The 20,562-nt window shown below is 38.4% G+C and overlaps 1 protein-coding gene across 1 annotated transcript in view; it reads right to left on the bottom strand.

The window, feature by feature from the left end:
* Positions 1-20,157, bottom strand: part of LOC139160877 (organic cation/carnitine transporter 2-like) — a 29,918-nt gene extending 9,761 nt beyond the window's left edge. The window contains exons 1-4 of the mRNA XM_070739298.1: positions 19,515-20,157; positions 6,433-6,536; positions 5,342-5,496; positions 3,502-3,673 (exon numbers count right to left, since the gene is read on the bottom strand). Of these exons, the coding sequence (XP_070595399.1) occupies positions 3,502-3,673; positions 5,342-5,496; positions 6,433-6,536; positions 19,515-19,907 (824 nt within the window). The 5' untranslated portion in view covers positions 19,908-20,157. The remainder of the gene's footprint in view (positions 1-3,501; positions 3,674-5,341; positions 5,497-6,432; positions 6,537-19,514) is intronic.
* Positions 20,158-20,562: the final 405 nt, after the last annotated feature.

The following is a 20,562-nucleotide window of genomic DNA, read 5'->3' as shown; positions in this document are numbered from 1 at the left end:
ACTGATTGCCCTGTACTACAAGCTTGTGTAAACAAGGCTTTACAAACTCCAGCTGATCAGATTATGGAGACTGAAGCAAAATACCCAGATTCACTGGGCGTTATTCTAGGTGATTTTAACAAAGGTAACTTAAGGAAAGAGCTTCCACAATATTTTCAGCATATGAATTGTCCCACCAGAGGCAAGAATACTTTAGAGTAGACTACTGCTACACAATACTAAAAGATGCTTATCGGTCCTTAGCCATGAGCAGCTGTGGGGCACTATAATCATTTCATGATTCACCTTGTAGATGCTTACAGACAAAGATTTAAAGCCAGGAAACTAACAATTAAACCAAGGAAGATTTGGACTGAAGAGGCAAAGTTAAAGCTACAGGATTGCTTTGACTGCACAGACTGGAATATTTTTGAAGATACCTCTACAGACCTGGATGAACTCACAGATACTGTAACATCATATGTCAGCTTCTGTGAAGATTTATGTATATCGACCAGGAACTTATGAATATACAGTAACAATAAACCTTGGTTCACAACTAAACTTTAGCAGCTACTTCATTCCAAATAAAAAGCCTACAGAAAAGGTGATAGAATACTACACGATCAGGCCAGAAATGTATTAACAAGGGAGATCAGAGCAGCAAAAAGAAGCTACTCTGAAACGTAAGGAATCAGTTCTCAACAAATGAACCAGCAAACATATATCAAACTCTTAAAAACTTTACTGGTTACAGCAAAACTTCTTCCCAAGCTGAAGGAAATGATCTACTGGCATATGACCTGAATGTGTTTTACTACAGATTTGAAAGGAAACTTCAGCCATCTATATCCACAACCTCCATCCCACATACACCAACAACAGCCAAACCTCCTATAACTGACTCCATCCCATTGGGCTCACAACCTCTGGTGATCACAGAAAGAAGCCAGGAGAAGCACCAGGCCCAGACACGACAACTCCTTCTTGCTTAAAAGTCTATGCTGACCAATTGGTCCCCTCTTCACCCAAATCTTCAACAAATCCCTAGAGATATGCCATGTTCCTTCTTGCTTCAAACGCTTCACTATCATCCCAGTGCTGGAGAAGCCCTCCATCAAGAAACTGAATGACTATAGACCAGTTGTCCTAACATTTGTAGTTATGAAAACTTTTGAAAAGCTAGTGATGTCCCACTTGAAAACCATCACGGATCCACTGTTAGACTCCCTGCAATTTCCTTACCAAGTAAATAGATTGACAGATGATGCTGTTGATATGGCTCTGCATTACAACAGTTGATTGGTCTCATTCGAGACAACGATGAGACAGCATACAGACAGGAGGTTGAACAACTAGTCTTATGGTGCGACTGGAACAATCTGGAACTGAACACACTCAAAACCATAGAGATGGTAGTAGACTTTAGGAGAAACCTACCCACATTTCCACCTCTTATAATACTAGACAACACATTATCAACCGTAAACACCTTCAAATTTCTAAGTTCTACTATATCTCAAGATCTAAAATGGACACCTAACATCAAAAATGTCATCAAAAACACACAATGAATAATGTTCTTTCTGCACCAATGCAGAAAATTCAAAGTGCCCAAGGAGCTGCTGATTCAGTTCTACAGAGGAATTTTTGAATCTGTCATCTGCACCTCTATAACTGTCTTGTTTGGTTCTGCAACCCAACAAGACAGACACAGACGTCAGAGGACAATTAGAACTTCAGAAAAAACAAATTGCTGCCAACCTGCCTTCCATTGAGTACTTGTATACTGCACAAGTCAAAAAGAGGGCTGTGAAAATATTTACAGACCCCTCACACCCTGGATGTAAACTGTTTCAACTCCTATCCTCAAAGTGATGCTATAGAGCACTGCATACCAGAACAACTAGGCACAAGAACATTTTTTCCCTGAACACCATCATTCTGCTAAACAAATAATTTCCTCAACATTGTCAAACTATTTACTAAGTCTGCACTACAGTCCACATTCTGTAAAAGACCTTGGAATACTAATATCGAATGACCTAAGTGCCAAAGCCCACTGCAACAATATTGCCAAAAAAGCCTCTATAGTTGTTAACCTGATCTTACGCAGCTTCTGCTCAGGCAATCTCACTCTACTCACAAGAGTCTACAAAACCTTTGCCAGACCCATCTTAGACTACTGCTCATCTGTCTGGAACCCATACCACATCTCAGACATCAACACCCTTGAAAATGTCCAAAGATATTTCATCAGAAGAGCCCTTTATTCCTCCACTCGAAATAGAATATCCTACGAAAATAGACTTACAATCCTGGGCCTAGAAAGCCTAGAACTACGGCGCCTAAAACATGATTTGAGTATTGCCCACAAGATCATATGCTGCAATGTCCTACCAGTCAATGACTACTTCAGCTTCAACCGCAACAACACAAGAGCACGCAACAAATTCAAACTCAATACGAATCGCGCCAAACTTGACTGTAAAAAATATGATTTCAACAATCGAGTTATCAAAGTGTAGAACTCATTACTGGACTCAATTGTGTCAACCCCTAACTCCCAACACTTCTCCCTTAGACTCTCCACGATTGACCTCTCCAGATTCCTAAGAGGCCAGTAAGGGGCGTACATAAGTGCACTGGTGTGCCTTTCGTCCCCTGTCCAATTGTCTTGCCTTTCTTTCACCTATCTTATATATTCTCTTCCTTTTATATATCCTCTCCTCTAAGCCCACTTTTACCCTCTTTTATATTATCACATGTCTATTTTCTTCCTATGTATTTGTGTATTGGACAAATGAATAAAATAAAAAATAAATAAATAAAAGAAAACTATTAGTCTTATCATTGTTCCTATCACCTATCTCCTCATACTAATCACTGTTTAACTATAACTTTGTCGCTTGTGTCTTTACAATTTAAATTAACTGGTTCCCAATATGATTTGATTGGTTATTTGCACCTGGACTATCATTAAGTGTTGTGCCTTATTTGCATATTTCCCTTTCTTGTGAGTCTTTTTCTTCACCTGAAATTTTAGGGAAATGGGTCAGAAATGTAATGCAGAAATGCCTTTCATTGTGTAATTGCATTCACTTGCATTGCATTCAGGTCTTAAATTTTTCTTAACAATGTAATCCTAGCTTATTTTTGTTTCCTTGGGAATCCACTCCAATTTAGCCATTTCTTTTTGGAACAGGTTACTTATTAGCGAATAAATAGCAAAATAATCACTTAGTAGCCGCCCCGAGTTTTCATAGAGGGGCGTCATACAAATCTAATAAATTGTTGTTGTTGTTGTTGTTGTTGTTATTATTATTATTATTATTATTATTATTATTATTATTATTATTATTAAATTAGTACAACCTATTTCTTATTAATAAATCATCAAAAACTAATTATCAATATTAACTGGTACTATTCTACCTTAATTATGTCCATTATCACAATTAACACAAAGGGTATTAGTTGCTATTAATTTGGGGAGGGGACTTCAAAATAATAAATACTCACCACCACAATGGAAAATACAACAGTCCAGGAATAGTAAGAGCCATTAACAGCAATCGCCAGTCTCGAATGAAGTAAGCACCCAGTGGTAGCATCATATAGCCAAGTGCATAAAATATGCAGACACCTAATGTGCCATATATAATGCGGATAGATTTGCCAAGAATTTCTGCACCTGTTCAAACAAGGAGAATGAATTAACACATTTACTGTAATATACAAACCAATTATTTTATATACAATATGGGCCTCAGAGTCTACGGAGAGCGGCAGCATACAAATCCAATCAATCAATCAATCAAAAGGGAAAAAACTGATAAAAATACATTGAATAATTGCTTCTTCTGTGATTTCATATACAGGTTGTCTTCTTACAACCACAATTGAGACTAATATGTTGCTGAGAAATGTGTTAAGTGAATTTTGGCCCATTTAATGACTTTTCTTGCCTTATTAGTATAAGTGAATCATTGCAGTTCTTAAATGAGTAAGATAGTTGTTAAGTCAGTCTGGTTTTCCTATTGACTTTGCTTGTCAGAAGGTAGCAAAAGGGGATCACACATGAGTCTGAAACACTCAACTGTCATAAATGTGGGTCAGCTGTCAAGCATCCAAATGTAAATCATGTGACCATGGAGGTGCCGCAACGGTCACAAGTGTGAAAAAAATAGTCATAACTCACTTTTTTCAGTGCTGTTGTAACTTGGAACAGTCATTAAATGAACTGTTGTAAGTCGAGGACTACCTGTATGTTAACCATTCTTAATTGAAGGAATGCAGTCTCAGATCTGAACTGGTACTTTGGAGCCAGCCTGAATACTCTTGCTCTAGCTGTCAGCCTCTCTTTCAAGGCACAACTTTTTGGCAGTTTGAATTACAGGTGCACAGAAAACTATGTCTTTTGTGTTCAGAAGACGGTTGCAGGGTGTGAGCATGTATTGCCACCATGCTGTCACTGTATTAACTAAATACAGATTCTCCAGAACCTGCACAGCTTACAGCATAAGCCCAGGAAAAGGTTCTTTAAGCAGTTGCTGACAGATATAGTGATGATATCAGTGCTCAATTTGAAACATGTTTTCCCACAGATACATGCACTCACACACCTATTTGGGGACAAATAAAAAGAGGGATAAGACATGCAGAGAAATTAGCACACTCTATAGGAAGATTCAGACATGGGACTAGAGGAAGTAAGGAGATCCAGGTCCTCCTCTCCTGTAAGCTGTTAAGAAAACCAATAATATTATATAATGAGAATTAATCTACCACTGCTAAAAATGACTGGAGGGGGTTGAGAAGCTCACCAATTGGCAAGTGTATTACAATCATCAGGGCCATTAGTAAGGAATAAAATTGCTCCTTCCAGCTGAGGTACACCAAATGTTGTTAATGCCCTTGCAGGAAGGATAATACATGGTCAAAACATCAGAAGAGTTGAAGGGTGTATTATATCAGATGCTCATTCTAGTTGTATGCAACAAACATACATGTTAAATGCAAGTTTAAAACAAGAAAAAAAAGAAAGGTAGCTACCAGTTCTACTTTTATCAGATACATTTTAAGTCTGAGTCATAGGGTGGCATAGAAACCAACCAACCAACCAACCAACCAACCAACCAACCAACCAACCAACCAACCAACCAACCAACCAACCAACCAACCAACCAAATACATACATACATACATACATACATACATACATACATACATACTCTCTCTTCTGCTTAGCAATGTTGGAAATATTGTTGTGGAGAAGACAGAAAGAAACTAAAGATGCCCCTCAGTGAGCTAGTGAGACAGGCTATTGAGAATGTTTGTTTGCATAAAGACAATCACATACCAAGAACAAACGCTGCCACATAATTAGATATTTGACCCATTCCAACAATAAGAAAGAGAACAGAAAACATCTCCCAGCTTGATGAGAAGACCTGGATAAAACTAAAGGCAGTCTGGACCCCCATCGTTGCAAACAGCACATTCTTCCGACCAAATCTGTAATGAGACAAAAATAATAATACAAGCAAATAAGATTGCTATTAAACAAGAGATTATGAAAATAATGAATTAGCAGAAACCAGCTAAGTGGCATCAGAAAGACACAGCAACTTTCAAACATATGAACAATGCCATGCTTCAAATACATGAAGACAGCAGTGGAATCTTCTTATGAAATTTCAATAAAGTTTTAAAGGAAGAAAGATGATGATGAAAATTCTTTGTACAAAATACGAAACAAGAGATGGTTGCATTTTAGCCCTTTAGAGCAATCAAAGGGGTAGGAAAAGGAAAAATTACATACTTACTTACTTATTTATTTAGTCAAACATGTAAGAGATAACAGATATAAGTAGAAACATAGATATGAACACAGGAAATGGGTATGGATGAATGGGGACAGTAGGACAGGGATGGGAGGCACGTTGCTGCGCTTATGCACGTCCCTTACATTTCTTGTGGCAGCCTCTTCACCCTGGAAACAGGTTACACTCTGATGTAAGGCTATTTTCCTTGCTTAATTATTTGAAAAACAGAAGAAATATCAATATCTAGGGAGATTGTCAATAATCCAGGTCATGTTTGCCCAAAAGCAAAATGTTCTCAAATAATAAAGGGAAAAAAGTGGAAATAGCACCTTTGGGACATGAAATACCAAGCTTTTCTTCAAGTCTTGTGCAGACTTTTGTGAACTAAATTACAAAACATTACCAGATTTTAAAGATTTAAAAAATTATGTTAATATTTTATTTTATACATATAAAATATTGTGAACTACTGATGTAAATACAATACCAATAATTAGAAAATGAATAAATGTTATCTAATAGAGATAAATATATAGCGCTGGGGAAAAAAATGACATCCTGAAATGTGACCCTGAATGAATTGTGCATGAAAATAAACATAGACCTTATCATATGTACTCTTTACCTGTCTGACAGCTGTCCAGATATAAAGGATCCTAACAGCACACCCACAAACAATAAGGAGACAGTTAATGGTGCTTTCCAGTCATTGTCACAAACAAGTTTCCACTGGAAATAAAAAAAGAGAGTTAGCATTTTAACTTATTTTAAAATATCAGTTTTGAACTTATTATAATTTTCCCCAATAACCATTCCATAATCTGTTGCATTATAAAAATTATATGGAATAACCATTCCATAATCTGTTGCATTATTTATTATTTTCATTGTCATATAAAAGCAATTCTCTTAAATTCTTATCTGTTATGCATTTACAAAATAGAGAGAGTTATTATTCAAATAGTTAAACAAATAATCATCAGATTTTGGAGGTGGACAAATCAACCATATACTGTATTGGTTATTCACACAAGGCCTTGGCTTTTAATGTCTGGTTGCTTTAAAAATGTTTAGTAAGTATATTGACCAAAATATTAGAGTAAAACAGTGTTGATTGGCCCCATAAACACTGCAACAACTACTACAGTGTGAAGTTTTTCCATTCATCTTTACAAGCAGTCATTTGTCTACACAGTACTCTATTCTACCAGCTTCTTTCTTTCCCCCCCATTTCTCCTCACTACAGTCAACCAACACTCTGTAAACAATGAGCAAATTCAAACTTCATTAGGTTATATATTTCAGTCTCCCAGGATTGATTGGTTTATTTGAGTTTTTATTTTTATTTTGGAGACCCTCCAGTACAATTATAACTAGCTATTTTGACTATGTAAGGGCCAACCTTTGGAGAAGCAACATTACTACTTGTGTACATGTCACACACATAAATTATATAGCCTGCTGGTCATTATGAATAAGTAGGAATTTTCCAAGTACACTTTGAAAACAAACACTAAATGTTAATGCTAGGTTTCCTCACTGTTTTCATAACAACATAAGGAGTTAATTGCTAGGCATAGTACACAATCAGTTTTAATTATAGCAGGAATCAGTACTACATTTTGTCCCACACTTTCAAGCAGTCTCTAGTAGTAATTTTAAGTCAGGTTTTTCAAATGCCCAGAAGAGCAAAAGCCTTTTATTATGTGTAGTTAAAACATGTAGTTTTGCACAAGAACAGAAAATGAACCAGATGGCTAATTTTTGTGAACTGTCTATATTAAAATCACTTTGACATTTATTTGGCAGACACAGATCAGATCAGTACAAATAAACAAAGGGTCAAGAAAAATAATAATAAAAAAACCATGAAATGCTGTAGCCTGAGGCGAAATTTTTACAATACTATATGACATATATAATTTATTTAATTTTGGATTTGCACATGGTGTGCATATAGCCAATTAATTAATAGACCATGTTAATGGCCTCATACAGTATGTTCTAGAAAGCCAACCAACTATAATTTATTCAATAAAACAAAATTAAACACATTTGGCTTCATACAATATGTGCTTTTATTTATTTATTTTATTAGATTTGTATGCCGTCCCTCTCCATAGACTAATCTATATTCCTAGTGATAATAAACTGGTGCAGAAAAACCAGCTTTTCTAATGTCACAAATTATCTACCATGTTTTTCCAAAAATAAAACCCTATCTTATATTTTTTTTAACCTTGAAATAAGCACTTGGCCTTATCTGCCATGCACTCAAAAGCCTGATTGGGCTTATTATCAGGGGATGTCTTATTTTGGGGAAAACAGGGTATTACCACCTGAATAAAATGTAAATACTAAATATTCCAGAATGAAACAAGCACATTTCTCTGACAAAATTTACAAATAATTTTTAAAAGAGCAGAACTCCATCACTTTTTAAATTATTATTTATTAGATTTGTATGCTGCCCCTCTCCGCAGACTTGGGGGGGCATACAAATCTACACCAGAGAACAGACACCAGCTGACAGGGAACAATATTAAATACCACTAAAGGTATGTTTGTGAAGTGAGATTCTACACCTACAATGCAAATGAAGAATTACCGTACTTTTTTGGAGTATAAGATGCACCCTTTTCTCCTCTAAAAAAGGGTGGAAATGTCAGTGTGTCTTATACACCAAATATAGCAATTTTGTGACTTCCAAAAGACCCACACCCAAACCCCTTTTTTTATGAAAAAACGGGCCCACAGATGGTCTGGGAAGTATGGAGAGAATTCCTGGGTGCTGGAAAAAATTTCCCCGTTTTTGTGAAAACCAGGCCATTTTATGTCTGGTTTTTTTTCACAAAAATGGGACATTTTTGCCTTTCCTCAGACCCCAGGAACTCTCTGTAGGCTCCCCAGACCCTTTGCCCACCTCATTTTTGCAAAGAAAATTGGCAAAAAACAGCCCATTTTCACCAAAACTGGGGTGTTTTTGCCTCTAAATTACCCCATCTAGCATAACTGGAAGAGGAATTCTGGGAGCTGAAATCCACTAGTCTTAAAGCTGTCAGGTTTGAAGACCTCTGGGTTAGGGATTAGTGGTGCAAGGATCTTCAAACTTGGCAACTCCCATTCCTGAGCTAGCATGACTGGAGGAGGAATTCTGGGAGTTGAAGTCCACAAGTCTTAAAGTTATCAAGTTTGAAGTTTGTAAAAAGTGTACATGGTTGTAAAAAGTATTCTGCTACACTGGTGTTTTATTAAATCATATATTGCTACACCATTTGGTTCAGAATATTTTTCCTTGTTTTCCTCCTCTAAATTCTAAGTGCATCTTATATTCCGGTGTGTCTTATACTCTGAAAAATACGGTATATTATGACAGAGAAATATTGCTTGGATTGAATACAGTACTGTATAGCATATCAGCTCAGGCAGGAATTATTTTCATTCTCTAATGCTTTCCAACATAGGTTACTAAAGTTCACTGCCCTAGGCTGCCCACCTCTTATAGTACTATATTTAATATTACTTTTTTACATACATTACATAAGTTATAGATGATTGCAATAAAAGAAAACTTAACCAATAGTTCTCAAACCTCCCATTACTAAATACCGTATTAGAATACTGTACTACTGGTGTTCTGAAGGGACTTGAAGACCTGACTCTTTCCCTGGCATTTAGCGAGGGTGAGCAAAGTAGTAGCCCTTGGATAATCTGTTCATGTTTTTTTCTGTTCCTATCTAATTTCTGTCATCTTCGCTATCTATTACTTTTTCTTTATTTGTTGTAATTGTTTAAAAATGTTTTTACTTGTGAACTGCCTAGAGGTGGTGGCAGTTGGATGGTGCACAAATTTAATAAATAAACTAACAATTCAAAAGGGCTAAATTCAGAGATGACACGCAGGAGTATGCAGAACAGTCTGTAAGCCCATCAATCAATTTTATTGTGGTCTCAGGACCAATCATAAAACAAAGTCGTCTTCTAAGTCAGGAATTCAATGATGATAGAGAAGGGGGAGGACACTGAATGATTGAGGTCATATTTAATATAATATGCAATGGCATGACACCAAAGTGTGAGGTACTCACTCAGCATTGATATTTACTTAGCCTAGCAAATACTTGGGGATTATATTTATAACCTCCAGCCACATTCAAATGAAATAAAATATATCCAAGAATATTTGGTGACAGAAAAAGTGTGTCAAATTTTGCTTTTTAAATAACCTTAAAAATACCAATAAGGTGTTTTTTCTTTTGATTCAAATGTGATATTTGATTCCACCCCCACCAAAAAAAAACCCCACTAGGGAAAAATATTCTCTATGGACTCACTTGGATTTTGAAGAAATATTTTTTGACTTCCTTGCTTTTAACAATGCATATGATAATGGGCTGAAACATGTTCATGTGTGGGCTAGTTAATAATACCATCTACTAGAACATTGCTTTTGCAATGAAAAAAATGCATTGAAAATGAAATTCACCTTTTAGTACTGAAGATAAAACAAATTCATTTGACTAAAAATGTGAGGTATGTAAAATCTGTTGCATCCTGCTTGTTTTTATTTATTTTTATTTATTTATTTATTTGTTTATGTTAAGCATGTAGAAGATAATAGATACAAGTATAAACATGTTTATGAATACATGAAATGGATACAAATAAATGGAGGACATTAGGACAAGTAGTCCAGGCAAAGAAAAGAGATTTGAAAATGGTTAAGACTATCACTTTTTCTCTTCTCATCCCAAAAACAGCTATTGAAAAGCAACTGGAGAGGTTTTCACCTTTTCTCCCTTTCTTACCATTTTATATAGAGCTGTGGGATTTTGGTTGTAAACAAATAAATAGAAAATAGTACGGTATTTTTCTTCTGTTTTCAGGAATTCTGAACTGCTGAATGATTATAGACTGCTTTAAGATACTTTTGGAGCAAACTGAGAAATGAAAACAGTGATCAACTGGAGATTAGTAGTCAAGTACTAAGATTTTAGTAGTAAGCATTTTTCTTGTTTATCAAACAGCTTCAAAAAATCTCATAACATTCTCAAATGAATAACACATAAATGTATTGGCTGCTCTAAATTAAGAACTGTCAGGTTTGTGTGGAAAATGCAGATTGTACACATGCTGGTCTATGACCAAATAAAGGTGTGTAGGGGTGTGTGTGTGTGTAGATTGTCAAGTCTGAATTTAATTGGGGTGTGGAATTGTTTGTATCCTTGGGCATTCTGGCATTGAATAAAGTTTGACAGAGTTTGGAGCTGGAGGGGGGATGAAGCCTTCAGTCAAAACATCATTCCTATCTGATGAGTCAACGTCATTTCAACTTTTGGCTGACTGGAGGAGGAGGAGGAGAAGCAGAGATATTGCTGAGCAACCAGCTCCCATCTTGTTTGGACAATGTAACAGCTGAGAATTTGAAACTTATATTGGAGTAAAAAGCCCTAAAACGTTAGTACAGTACTGGCTTTTCACCAGGAGTGCCAAGATGATGTATCTAAATAAATTTGTTCTTTGAGGAAAAGCCATGCCTTGGAGTTCGATTTGTCATAGGTGCATTACTTGGAACCTGACATTAAGCCAGTACTTGAACCCTCTGCCCACCCAATTTTTGCAAAGAAATGAGCAAAAAACGGACCATTTCAACAAAAATGGGCGTTTTTGCCTTCCCCCAGGAGCAGGCGAGGACAAAACCCTTTTTTTTATTTACCTCTTTGAAATCTTGGTGTCTCTCATACACTGGTGAGTCTTATAGTAAAAAAAATACAGTAATTTACAAAGTATGTGTGGAATTTCTAAGCAATGACATTATTTAAAATGTGCATCTTTGTGTTCATTAATAATTATAAAGACTCAATAATGCCAATAATCAATCTGGGAAAGTCATTTTGAAAATGTGTAGAATATTGCTTTAAGGCTTCTGGATTAATATTAGTTGGATTGATAGAAAAAATGAGTTACCAAAATCCAGGTGGAATCATCAGGATTCTTAACTAAATATATAGCATTTATTTTCTTGAGTAAGTCCTAGGTTTTTCAATACTGAAAAAAATAGAAGCTAAATAAATATAGGCTATATGAAGGTAACTAGCACAAAGTATATTATTGATTGTTCATTAATGGAAAGTATGAAGTAGGATCTCTGTTAGGAAAATATTAACAGCTTCATTCTACTGAGAGGTTTACACAAGTAAACTAAGTATATGAGTTAATCTAGCCCAGTGATGGCGAACCTTTTTTCCCTCGGGTGCTGAAAGACTGTGGGTGTGCGTTGTTGTGCAATGCCAAGTGCCCACACCCATAATTCAATGCCTGAGGAGGGCGAAAACAATTTCTCTTGCCTCCCGGAGGCCCTCTGGAGGCCAGAAATGGCCTTTTCCCCAAGTTCTGGTGGGCTCAATAGGCTCATGTTTTGCCCTCCCCAGGCTCCAAAAGCTTCCCTGGAGCCTGGGGATGGTAAAAAACGTCCTCCCCCGTCCCCCCCAAAGCCTTTTGGGGAGCCAAAAATGCCCTCCCAGAGCCTCTATGTAAGCCAAAAATCAGCTGGCTGGCACACACATGCACATTGGAACTGAGCTAGGGCAACAGCTCGCGTGCCAGCAGATATGGCTCCGTGTGCCAACTGTGGCACCCGTGCCATAGGTTCGCCATCACTGATCTAGCCCATGAATTAATTAGAAAGCCTCTTAATCCCCAAATCATGCTTACATGGAGTTTTTGAAAGATGATAATTCCAGAGATTGAAGTCTTTTTCAATCTTGACATTGTGTTTATGTTACATTTCTAAATCCTAAACAGACTTCAGATCATGTCAGAAGAATGCCAGATAATGAAGATGTATTACAATGTCTTTGTTCAGGCAACAGAACTGAATTCTCACCAAAATCCTATGAGACACTCCAAGGCAAGAATACTCAGTAACAGAAAGATCTGATAATCTACAGCACAACGAGAAGTCAGTGAATGCATCAGTTCCTTTAGAATTCCTTTCTGATAAAGAAGAGGGTTGGATTGCCTACAAGTGCTCCACACAATTGCTTTTTTAATTGTGTATGTGTGTATATGATAATAATTAACATAACATAACATAATAACATAACAACATAACATAGCATAGCATAGTACAGCACAACACAACACAACAAGAATGGAAAAGGGAATGGAATAGAATAGAATAGCATAAAGAACTTTTGGAAAGACAAGTCTCATCACATGGGGTGAATCTCCTTCAATCCTTGATGAAAGCAACTTTATGCAAGAGCTTTAAAAATATTTTTGAATAAACAGCAAAAGTGGATTAGAATGTTGATCTCAAAAGGTATAAACAGGTTAAGGAACCAGATGGATTTGAAATAAGATTTCAAAATTAATGAATTAAACAATAAAACAAAAAGATTTATTTATTTTATTTTATGTATTTATTGGATTTGTATGCCGCCCCTCTCCGGAGACTCGGGGCGGCTAACAGCAATAATAAGACAGCGTACAATAATAATCCAATAATAAAAACGATTAAAAACCCATTAATATAAAAAACCAAACATACATACAGACATACCATGCATAAAATTGTAAAGTCCTAGGGGGAAAGGGTATTTCAATTCCCCCATGCCTGGCGGCAGAGGTGGGTTTTAAGTAGCTTACGAAAGGCAAGGAGGGTGATAAGATGATAATATGTAACTTTGATACTTAGACACTAGAGCAGACCTGGGCAAGGGGCGGCCCATGGCCGCATCCGGCCCGCCCGATGTCTGTGACCGGCCCGCCTGCTATCTGTGACTGGTTTCCTGGAGGAGGAAGCCATGGAGTGGAGTGGGGGGGGGGAAACAAGCGCCTTGAATGAACAGGACAAAAAAGCACCCACCAACAAGGCTCTCTTAAAGCCCCACCCTTGCTGGACAAATCGAGCTCGCCCTTTTTAGTCCCGGTTTGTATATTTGTATTTGTATTTATTAGATTTGTATGCCGCCCCTCTCCGAAGACTCGGGGCGGCTAACAACAATAAAAAAGACAATGTGAACAAATCTAATATTAAAAAATAATCTTAAAAACCCCAATTTAAAGAACCAATCATACATACAAGCATACCATGTATAAATTCTATAAGCCTAGGGGGCTTATAGAACAACAATCCCTCCTTCCTAACGGCTCTCTCCTCACTGCGATGCTGGACAAAAGACAGCTGAGGTTCAGGGCGTTCGCAGCAGCAGCCCAACCATGGCGGGAACAGGCTGGGCAGCCGAGACGGGGGGGGGACAATAGCCCAGAGGATAAGATGCAAGGGCGGAGGGCTGCTGGGGGAGCCGGCGGTGGGCTGACACAGAGGGAAGGAAGGCGGGCGGGCAGCTTCATGCCATATTGGGTGTTATTGTACCATAAGTGAGTGTTATTGTGATAATGCAGGGGTGGGGCCATCTGGGAGTGGGGGTGTGGGCTGCTGGGGAGGGGAAGCGTGAGTGAGGAAGTAAAGGAAGGAGGGGGAGGAGAGCGGAGGGGCAAATAAATAAGGAACAGGGGGAGGTTTGTGCTCTTTGTGTGTGTGTGTATGGGGAGGGTAATTTGGGAGAAAGAAAACAAGGAAGAGGGTAGAACTGAGTTAATTATATTAGTCCGACCCTCTAAAACCATCCCAATTTCTCATGTGGCCCCATGGCAAAATTAATTGCCCACCCCTGCACTAGAGGGAACCCAAAGGAACTAGATTTAAAGTGAAACAGCTGAGATCTTAATAATTAAAAGAGAAATGCAATAATAAATCAGAAGAATGATTTGGATACCTTTTTTCTTTGTCTTACAAAAGAGATGGGATAAACATGTGAAGAAATTCCTGCCAAAAGACAAAGAGAAACTGAAAAGCAGTCACCTTTGGGACATTATATTCATTGTTTCTGTCAATTCTTAATGGATTTTTCTTGATCAGGAGTGAATGATGAGGATTTTTCAGAGTTTTACAAATTTGTTTTTAGCTAAGAGGTAAGATAAGAATATCTGCTCATCTCTGTAGGAAATAAGGCTTAGGGGAGTTCTCTGACCAGACAAAGATGGCCTGTAGGGAATCTAAGTGGAAACCTTAACACAAGATGACTAGAAGATGACTGGAACCCCTGAGATCCAATTTACATATCCCTTCTCTAAATCCTATGATGTTAAGATGGAAAGAGCTTGGAAAACTGGGGTGACATCTTACACTGTATATCTAGAAAAAGGTGGTTTGGCATAACCAATGATATTTTTAAGAGTTCTCCACGTGTTTGCTGGTTATTTGTTGAGAACTGATTCTTTAGCTTTTAAGAATAGCTTTTTTTTTGCTGTTTTTATCTCCCTTGTTAATACATTTCTGGCCTGAGTGTACAGCATTTTATCACCTTTTCTATAAGCTTCCTCTTTGGAATGATATAGCTGCTGTTTAACAGTGTTAACCAAGGTTTTTTGTTGCTGTATATTTGCAAGTTCCTGGTCAGTACACATAGGTCTTCACAGAAGTTGACATATGATGTTACAGTATCTGTGAGTTCATCCAGGTCTGCAGCGGTATCTTCAAAAATATTCCAATCAGTGCAGTTAAAGCAAGCCTGTAGCTTTAACTTTGCCTCCTTTTTTAAGTCTTAGCCTGTAAGTAGGTAGAAGGTGGTCTTGTAACTGCTTACAGATGCCTTCTTTCTCAATTCCACTTTATCAGAGGGCAATCAAGAAGAGATCACTCTCTGATAAAATGACAAGGGAAGCTAAAAACTGCGGCTCAGCTGGAAACAACTTGGCAAGAATAAACCAACAGATTAAGAGTTAAACAAATGTAAAACTAGAACTGAAAAAGTAAGTGAAAGGTTATATGCACAACTTACACAACTTATTCAGGAACATAATAGCTTATATTTTAAAAGTCAATAAAACTTTGCCAATGAAACACCAATTATAACATGTTTTTAGAGAATCAGACAAAGGGCAAATAAGCTTTTGCCAAACTTGTGACTAGCAAGGACACTGTTTTTAATCTCTGAAGCTATTATTTTTCAGTTTCTAAAATCTAAACCGTTGAGAATTAATTAATAGTGTTCGTTATTGTTTTATTATATTTTACCACTGCTTCTCTTTTTGTCTTTTTGTCTTTTTGTGTGACGTCAGGACCATGTAAGATTTTAGAAAATTAAACAAAATAGTTTTATTAATTAAAAGCTAAAATAATGTTTGGCAGAAAGAAGCATGGTGCCACACACACACACACACACAAAATTATCAAATCCCACCTACTAGTTATTGAAATTGTGAATCATTCATACCTCAGCCCATTATATACTACTAAAACTTTTGTATCCATTTATTTGTTTGCAAACCTTCAATTTGGTGAAATGGTGTGCCATGGGGAAGCAATTTTTTTTAATCAATATCCCTTAAACGGTCTAACACCAAATGTGTCCAAAGTCTGGGATCCATGAATCCTACTGGATTGAAATTGGACTGAAATTTGGCAAAGTTGCCCTCTACAGTGCTGCAGTCATGATTCCAACACTCCCTGCCAACTTCCTACAAGAAAAGTCAGAGGAAGCTGGCCGTAAGTCAGAAGTTCCTCTGCTCCTACTGCTTTTTTTGCATGCCCATGGTTATTCTATAAGGGGTGTCCCTGAAATAATGACCCAGCCCAGTCCTGGTTTTTTCTTGTATTCAATAAAGCTGAGATACCCATCATCTGATCTATAAAAATAAATAGGGAATAGGGTGACATATCTTCTACATCTAATGTAACACCTCACCCGACTTGGAGCATTTTGGAACTAATTCAGAAAAAACAGTGTACAAACATAGCACTTGTTTGTAATTCTTTAAAGAGCTGAATTCTTTCTCTCTGCAGCTGCCACATGACTCTGGCAAAAGATACAGCTCTTTAAAAAGCCGCAAAGAGGCATTACATTCATCTCCCATGCACAGCAAAGCTTCTGACTGCCCTAGTACCTAATATTTAGTAGATTTTTATCCCACCCATATCTCTTTATCAGTAACTTAAGGCGGTGAACATACTGAATACTCTTTCCTCATCCTATTTTCCCCACAGCAACTCTGTGAATGGTGGCTGGACCAAAATCACATACCTGGCTTTCATACTTTAGGCCCATGATGGCAAACCTATGGCACATGTGCCAGAGGTGGCATACAGACCCCTCTCTGTGGGCACATGCACCATTGCCAGCTGCTCTTCTGGTTTCGGGTGCATGCATGCGCTGGCCAGCTGATCTTCGCTGTGATGGAGCCCCAGAAACCCGAAGACAAGATGGTGGATGCAGATACAAGTCCCAGCCATCTGGTCTTCAAGATTCCAGGGCTCTGGTGTGCACATGCATTCCTGTTTCGGCACTTGATGCCAAAAAGGTTCGCCATCACTGCTTTAGGCAATACTAGAACTCCTGTACTCTTCCAATTTCTGGATGAGCATCTTAATCACTATACCAAACTGGTTATTTGTAATTTAAGAGCCCATACAGACTAAAAGTTGAATTTACAATTTGGCAGCCATAAATGGGGTTACAGTCTAAAAGGATTATTTTTATAAAGGTACGTGCAATATTTAAGTCTCAGATTTAAACCTACATTCAGGGAGGAGTTGTGGCAATTCTACGCGTATTCAACCTCTGCAACTTTCTGGAGATATTTATGGAACAAAGCTTGCTTGAAAATTATCTGAAATTCTAAACAGAAAAAAAGGCTTCAAAAATGTGGACCAGATGTTGAATGTAACAGTTAATACTGTGAGTCTCCATAAGTCAGGGATGGTGAACCATTTTTGGGCTCGGGTGCCAAAAGGGTGTATGTGTGCGTGACAGCATGCATGCCCCCCACCCATAATGTGATGCCCTTCTCCTGCATATGCACACAACTCCCTGCGCTCCACAAGTGCATACACATGCTATAGAGCAGTGATGGTGAACATTGATGTTAGGTATCAATTTTAGATCTTGAGATATGATAGATAAAGAATGACAAATAAAGAATGATCTTCCCCCATATCTGGATCAAGATCATATTTAAATAAGTTCATTTATCTCTTATGGAATGGTATGGAAGGCTGCCTAATGAGTGGTCTTTTTCAGTACTGTACTAACATTTTTTTCAATTCTGGTGTGTTCAAGAGCAACTTTAAAAAAAATGATTTAAAAGTTTTTTAAAATATGACTTAATGCTTTTTAGGTCTCCTATTATTGCTGACCTTCTATTTAGATATTACATTTTAGATCTTGGGTGACTAGATGCACTTTGAAGGCCACTCAGGGAACTTACTGGTAAAGCACATTACAAAAACATTATAAATATATGAAATAGAACTGCTTCATTACCAGAGAAAATATATTCAGGAGCATTTATATATCTATATACTTATACATATACATACACACACGCGCCAAAGAACTATTTATTTATTTGTTGCATTTATATGCCGTTCACTCCAAACTATATTTCCATTGTCGCAGATTTACTATTTTCTTTAAGAATATCTGTGAGTAATCAGTTACTCTAATAATAATTGGAAGGTTACTTAATACACTCACTGAAATCTCGTAGCCTTCATCTCCAAACACCCATCAAGGAAGAACCCTGTATGTTTGTGTAATCTTGACCTTAATTATCTTGAAGTTCCTGGCAAACATCCTTAAACTACTAATAAAGTTTTCTGCCATAAATCTGCAGAATTTGTTTTGTCAGAAGTGTAGCAATTACTTTTAAGCCCAATATTAATTGCAAACATACTACAGTGCTAATTGAATTATAACTTATTTCTCTTTGATAAATAAAAAGCATCTTAAGGAAGGTATCTTAATACATGTATGTGCAGCTTAATGTATTCCACAATGTAATGCAAATAATAAATTATACGGAAGCCAAGATGAGAAATATATTATTTCCATTATTCCATAATGCTCACAAGATTGTGCAATGTACACCCCCTCCACCCCAAAAAACTTCACAATTCTATAAAACTAGTTTTGCGCTGCCTTATGGGATAAAACTGGAAAGACATTAAAAGATAAGGCAAAACCTTACCAGCCTCTATTCCATGCCTGATAATATGAGATTTACACCTCCTGTATAGAAGAGGAAAAACAGGCAACAACTGAGAGGCAATGGGTGCTGTGGCATGGAATTAGCCTAATTTGTTAAGAATGCTATTTGAGAAAAGTGAGGACGAATTCCAAGGGAAAGTGGAAGGTTTGTGAATTTTATTGGACATTTTTAATAGTTGAGAATCCTTTACTGCATTCTATAAGTTTGTGCAAGGGTATGTGTGTGTGTAATTAATCCAGTATACCTCAGCCCGAGGATAATAGGAAGTTGCACCAAACGACCGCCGTCAGAATTGTAACCGTGTCAAGATCAGACGCCGAGGGTGCAAAAAAAGAATGAATGGCAAAGGAAAAGTCGCACCCATCTACGATCCGATTTTTATTCCATCCCGCCTCTAAGAAGCTGCGGAGAGGCGATCGTTTTCCCAACTTTTCCTCCCGAACACACCCACGTCCGCCGCAGGCTCGAAGTCACCCTCCAAACTTCAGGCGGCGCGGGGGACCGAAGCCGAGTTTCCCTCCTAAGCTAACATCTCCCCAACATCGGCCGGTTGGATCTTGATCTCTCGGGAGGCCGTCACACTTGCCGGGCCTCCTTCCTTTACCTCCCCCTCACACACAAAAGCCCCAAAGTCAGCACGCACCTGCCTACCTCGTTGACAATAGTGTTGTCGTAGTACTCCCGACTGAACTCCCAGCCGTCCAGGCACTCCTCCTGCCCGACCTGGCTGAGATTGACATCGCGGCCGGGCTCCAGGTTGCCGGCCGAGAAGTTGAGCAGGGCCTGGAGACTGTAGCGGCTGCACTGACTCCGCACCTGCCGCCCACCGCGCTTCTCCAAGGGGATGCTGGCGTTGAACCACGCCGCGCTCAGGTTAGCGTCGGCGGGCACCCGGCACCAGTGCTCCGGGGTGGCGGTCAAGAAGATAGCAGACAGCCCCGTGTAACCGTTGGGGATGATGCTGGCGCTGAGGAGGAAGAAGATGAGGCGCTGGAAGGGGCCCCACTCGCCCAGGAAGGCGGTGGCCTCGTCGTAGTCGAACATAACTGGCAGGAGGCAGGCAGAACGGCTACTGAGGAACGGCCGCGGCCCGAGACGCCGCTCTCGGTAGCAAATAAAACAGCTCCTCCTTGCTGGCCCGGGCGAATGAAAACCCAACCGGCCTCAGGCAGTAAATGGGAAGAAGCAGAGGCCGGTTCAAGAGGCTGGTTGTGGGTGTGGTTTGTACACAAAGGGCCGGACGGAACCCGGGCCGCGTCTCTGCAAAGTTTCCGCGCGGAAGAAAAGGAATCGCCGCCCGCCTCTTTTTTTAATATTTTTTTTTGAAGGCTTGAGTTTATTATTGAGCTCCGCCCCCGGGAGAGCGAAGGCGGAGAATTTGGTTTTAAATGTAAACGAAGGAAAAATATGTACCGGTGGGTGTAAATAGGGGAGCTGTTCGGTTCAGTTTTCTCTCTTGCAAACTTTTTTAACGTGGTTTGTTTTGTTTTTTTAGCATGTCCGCCTTTACTCTGACAGGCGATTTTGTCAAACGGATGCAGGCACAAGCAGCGCGAGGGAGTGTGACAGGCAGCGTGACTGGAAATGCATTACTTTAAAAAAAAATAGTAATTTAGGGCATAGGTAACCATATTAGCACCACATGTATAAAGCTAGGAGAATATTTAATGGATCCATTAGATATCTAATATCTTTTCTA

This window comes from Erythrolamprus reginae, chromosome 2, assembly GCF_031021105.1.
Source record: "Erythrolamprus reginae isolate rEryReg1 chromosome 2, rEryReg1.hap1, whole genome shotgun sequence".
In the NCBI taxonomy this organism is placed as follows: Eukaryota; Metazoa; Chordata; class Lepidosauria; order Squamata; family Dipsadidae; genus Erythrolamprus; species Erythrolamprus reginae.
This window is presented reverse-complemented; position numbering and strand designations above follow the sequence as displayed.